This window comes from Lactuca sativa, chromosome 2, assembly GCF_002870075.4.
Source record: "Lactuca sativa cultivar Salinas chromosome 2, Lsat_Salinas_v11, whole genome shotgun sequence".
Classification (NCBI taxonomy): Eukaryota; Viridiplantae; Streptophyta; class Magnoliopsida; order Asterales; family Asteraceae; genus Lactuca; species Lactuca sativa.
Window position 1 is genome coordinate 216,226,458 of NC_056624.2, and position 5,492 is coordinate 216,231,949.

Consider the following 5,492-nt stretch of genomic DNA (forward strand, 5'->3'; position numbering starts at 1 on the left):
ATGCATGTTCTCCATAAATAAATAAATAAAAAAAAAAAAAAAGGACGCTTTGGAGATTCAGCTAGTGTCACATGCGTGGTTCGATGCTAGCTAGGAGGAAAAACAAATTCAAAAAATTGGCTTGGTTAGACTGGTGCTGTAACCCACAAGAAGAATCATGGTCTAGATAGCTGCGTGTTTGTGATTCACTAATTCTAGTCTTGTTTCTATTGTTTTTTTTTTCATGTACTAGATCTCTCCAAGCTTCTTGGCTAGTTTTCTTTTTATATATTTAAAGGCCGTTCAAAAAAAAAAAAAAAACTGATCAATTAATAAAATCTTGTAATCGTCGTGATCCAATGGATCCACCAACCCCTACAAAATACCACCTACGTACGGCTCCCAGTAATTGTTTTTAAATTATGAGCTTCGGGACCAAGTCATTTCATTCGCCTATATATACAACCCAACACCCCACCCACCAAATGTGTCTCACCTCACCGCAATTATCTTTCCTTTTCCCATGTCTCTGCCTTGATTAGAAGCAACCCGAAGGTACGGATCTATCTATATGTCTTGAAATTGTATAGACATGCGTATATATATGTGTACATGCATGGGCTGGGCTTGGATCTGATTGCTGTTTTAATTTCATTGTAGATCTGATTGCTAGCTGTTTAAATTTTATTATAGATCTGATTGCTGTTTTAGTTTTATTGTGCTATGAACAACGTATACTTTTAAATGGTGAGTGAAGGCTAGGAGCTCATTTTTTATTTCGAATTACTCTAGTTCATATTCTTAATATCAAGTGCATCGTAGTCTGTACTAGACTTATCTACTGTATGTATATTGTTAGAAGAAAACCAACCAATGATTTCTGTGTATGTCCTGAAATCTCTCAAATATCTATGTGATTTTCTTTGGAATTTTGGTGAAGTTACTTACAAGTGGTTTGCTTAAGAGACGAATTCAGTAATCTTGTGTCGTGCTTGTTGCTTTGTTAACATCAAATTACTTGATATCTGATTTTTTTTTTTTTTGGAATATATATTAAGGAAACCATATGCTTGAACCAAATTGTAGAGTTTTTGTTTATCAATTTAAATTGTTGCGTGTTCCGGTTTTTCGTGAATTCTGACGTGGGTTTACTTGTTTATGATGCAGGAATTGAACTTTATTAGCTGATCAGAAGGGTTGACCCTGCTTATTATTATTATTTTTTTAAATCTCTTTTCATTTAACTATTCTTCAACGCCAAGTTTAATCACGAATCTTTAAATAATTCATGTATCTTTTTTTTTTCGTGAATATGTTTGTAATATGTGCATGCTTGTTTGATCTCGCCTTTAAGAGTAAGGTAAGTTTTGGATCCGAATTGATGGGAAGGTAAATGAACTTCACGTTGTCATGGGCTGTGTGTGCGCAAACGTGTGTGTATGTGTGTGTACTCCTGGAAAAAAAAAACAAGATAAATAAACTGTTTTATTATCTAACACAATCATTTGGCATATGTTTTGGTAGAATTTGTGATCAGCAATATTCATTCATCAAAGCAAGATGGCGACGTCAACAAGTGTGTTTCAAATCACACCATTCGAGAACTGTGATGAATGCATAAGCAAGGTGAGAAGGGCAGTTCGTCAAATTGGTGGTCTCAAATTGATTGGAATGGACCCCGAGAAAGGTATACTCATCATCTCATCAAAGCGCCATGAACCTGAAGCAATCAGGGCTGCACTTGAGCCAAATTTTCAAAATGAATCAATTATTTTGTTACCAAATAATCATTCGTCTGGAGTGAATGTGAATCGTGAAGCTGGGAGTAGTACTGTTGATTTTAGAGATATGACGGGAATGTTGATGACGTTACCTGAAGCTGGAAGAGTGCGAAGAGTGGAGTGCAGACAAGATGTTTTGAGGGTCGACTACTATGAGACGCCATCGATGATCTCCAACGCTGCAGCAGCAGACGTTTCGGGTTTTGTACCAGTGCCGGTGCCACCAACGTCTACCAAGCCGTCGGCTCCACCAATGACTACGCCTTATAATGGGTATCCTGTCAATGGGTGGCCATATGCTGATCACTACACCACTCCTCAGAAAGATGATTATCCAGATTGCGCTTGCACCATCATGTGACCAGTGACCAGCTGATCCTTCAGTTTTGTAATGTCTTCTTTTATTTTGATTGATCTTGGACTCATTTTAATTTTCTTCAAGTTTTGCTGTTTCATTGTACCTTTGTACGTAGTTTTAGGGTACTGTGTGTGACTTGTGAGCCATTTTGGGGATGTTAGGCCACTTAAGTCTTAACCCCCAGGGAACCAATAAATCTTATATTTTGATACACTATTTCTATATTGATTTCTAATTTCCATCTAAATAACTACTATTTCTATAAACTCTTTCATGCCATATAATGACATTCACCACACCCCTCCTAACACTACAAAAAATATTTCATTTAGTGCATACAAAAATGTCACTAAAAACCCAAAAAAAATGACACTAAAGGCTTCTTAGATATTGTGCGGCACACATAATAAATGACACTAGAAACGCTCCCACTAAAACTCTTTACATTTTGCTTTTGCCGCTGCAAATTTTTAGACTTTTCGTGACACTTTTTTAATTGTCACGATAAAAGAAAAGTTTTCCGTGGCACATATTTTGTGCCCCTAATGCTCATTTGATTCAAAAGTTTATGCTATTTTTAATTACATGTTTTAAGATTTTAGTGGTATGTTTTATTCAATATAATGCAAAAAATTATTGTGGCACATTTTGAGCGTGTAAATACACATGAGATTCAAAAACATTTCAAAAATAAATAAACGGCTATAATTGTGATTTGTGAGGTTTAATTTCAAAATTTTGAAGGCAGGTGAAATTGGATATAGACGAGCCTCACTCCAAACAAAGATGAATTAATCAATAGAGACCCAACATTCTTAACTCTGTAACATGGTTGGGTCAAGTTCAATAAGACATTAAGACCCTTGTTCACTTCTTTATCTTCTACAATGTACTCATATTATACCAACTTTCGTCAATAAAAAGTCAACAAATTCAACAAATACAAAAAATCAATCATAATTAATAATATATAACAATTTTGAGTTCTTGTTTGGCAAGAATGTGACAGTGGCTTTCATTGATTCGTTGTCCACATATTATAGCTATAAAGAAACCATACTACAATCCCACCAAAACAATTGCTAACAATGTAATTATAGAATTTGAAACTAAATAATCAATATAAAGCCTAAAAATTAATTTTCTCAAAATATAAAACAAACAAAGAGATAGAATTAAAGTTATTAGCCATTGTATAAAACGCATATGGGTGCACTTCATATCCAAACATGTCTTTGAGTTCATCTCCATAAAATTTGTTCACTAGCACACCTAAGAATGCCACAATTTGTTCAAAGTGTCCAAACAAAATTGTTATATTATCATCGCAAATGATCAAGAAAATAAAATTTAACAACAATACAGTAGATAAGATAAATGAGTTGCATAATGCATACCATTTGAACAATGACAAAAATGAAGACTTTTACACGTAGTATAAATACTGCTCTACATTCTATGCAATGAGAGAAAGCAAACCCTTCCTGCAACAATTGTAGACACACATCAACAATTGTACATCAATAGAATCAAGTTATTGATATAACATATTTTAGAACTTAACCTGGTTAACCTCCAATTGTCTAGACATGACATGTGGACATATTTATGAGTGCCTCTTCAATAACATGGTGCAATCAAATATTCTCCTGTGAATTAGTTAAAAAGGATATAAATCTTCTTAATCACATGATTCACATCCATAAAATTGTTTACAACACAACTCAGAAGCTTACTGAAGAAGATAGAGTTACAAACCTTCTGTATCAAGGCATATCGGTATTGTGCTTAGTCTGAAGTAACCATATTAGTAGTTCATTGGCATCAAAACTTTCCGAATCTTCAACAGCTATAGAACAGTCATTGATACCTTTAGTTCTTATTTCAAATGTAGATGAATGGTTGTCAACTCCCTCATCACTTCTAGATTCATTTACTATGGTTTTTGTTTCTAAAGAGCCTTCTCTGGGATTGTCATTTGACATTAAATGCATCTTGAGAAACTTGGAATTAAGGAGAGAAGATGTGATCATATCTTCACTTTTCTTGTCTCTCATGAGTTTTCCTTCAACTCTTTATCCTGCTTCTTTTGTTTTTCATGATCATATCTTCACTTTTCTTCTCTCATGTTTTTTCCTAATGTAACAAAACCAAGTTACTTTGATATCTAATAACACAAATCATGATTACTTATAATTAAAAATAAGGATTTGAAACTTCAATCGAAAAAATTTACCTCCAAAGCATTCCAAATTGTCTCACCAATTTGATTAAGGGGACAAGATGTGACTCCATCCAAACCCTACATCTCTAATCTTGGAGCACCCTCCATGTTTCTTTGAAAGCTCAAATTGAATACCATTGAACTACAACGAATTTCAAACCAACATTCTATCTTACTTACTGTTATATGAAGAATTTATACTAATTGATAATGTTGTATACCTTAATCAACAAATAATGAAACTACAGAAAGCTAATAAGAAATTCAAAAATTGATATTCACTTGGTCACTTGTTGAGAAACTAACTTCTTCTAACTTCGCACTGCTATGAGCATTTGATTGTTTAAGGCTTGCATTATCAAAAATGGATTTAGCTTTCCATACTATAACGCCCCAAAAGCCTCATTTTTCATTTGTGCTCTTCAGTGAAGTATAATCATATGTAGCAGAACCTTTGTTTTCCATGAATCTTGACTGAAATCATAATGTTCAAGGCAATTAAAGCTAGAAATGAGGAAAGGGTTAATATCAAATACAAACACACAATTCTAACATTTATGCAGTTAACACACAGAGGAAAATTTATCTATATATACATATATGCATGTATGAATGAATTTTGTTAAACAGAATAGAACAGAAAGCCTTAAAATTTAGCATGAGAACAAACTAAAAGTACAAGTAATTGAAGACATTAGTTCCATTTTTGAAAGAGGCGTGAAAGGTACCAGAGAATTGAAAAGAGTAGAGACGATGGTCGAAAAGTGACGAAGGAGCGGGCTGCAGCGGATGATGTGGTGGTATCCTCTTGGTCTTGCGGACAGAGAATCCCTTAGTTAAACGTGGAGGACCTAGAAAGTCCTTACCATCTATGATTATACAAATATATGTATACAAATAAAAATACAGAGTTCGGAGACAACAATGGAGAAACAATGGAGACGTAGTAGCGCATCAGAATGACCTAGTAGTACCACCGTGGGCCACCCAAACAGCAATCCACCGTTTGGAGGAGAATGAAAGGCTTTCAAATCATGAAAAACACCGTAGGATGAGCAAATCACTAGTGAGGTGTGTGTTTATTCTTTTCAATTCAGTTGATTGACCATCGTTTGTTTAAATTGGGGGAAATCTGTAATGGCTAGGGTTA

General features: G+C 34.3%; 1 protein-coding gene and 1 pseudogene across 2 annotated transcripts; one reads left to right on the plus strand and one right to left on the minus strand.

Annotated features, from left to right (window-relative positions):
• The first annotated feature begins 403 nt into the window (after positions 1-403).
• LOC111905732 (uncharacterized) lies at positions 404-2,334 on the plus strand. Of its 2 annotated transcripts, XM_023901459.3 has the most exons (3): positions 404-534; positions 1,147-1,666; positions 1,799-2,334. In XM_023901459.3, the coding sequence occupies exons 2-3, from the start codon at positions 1,540-1,542 to the stop codon at positions 2,119-2,121; spliced, it is 450 nt and encodes a 149-aa protein (XP_023757227.1). In that variant the 5' UTR covers positions 404-534; positions 1,147-1,539; the 3' UTR covers positions 2,122-2,334. The 2 variants fall into 2 exon arrangements, with proteins under 2 accessions (XP_023757227.1, XP_023757226.1); XM_023901458.3 differs by having other exon boundaries at positions 1,147-2,334.
• A 579-nt stretch (positions 2,335-2,913) lies between these two features.
• On the minus strand, positions 2,914-4,112 carry LOC111905793 (uncharacterized; annotated as a pseudogene).
• Between the last annotated feature and the right edge of the window lie 1,380 nt (positions 4,113-5,492).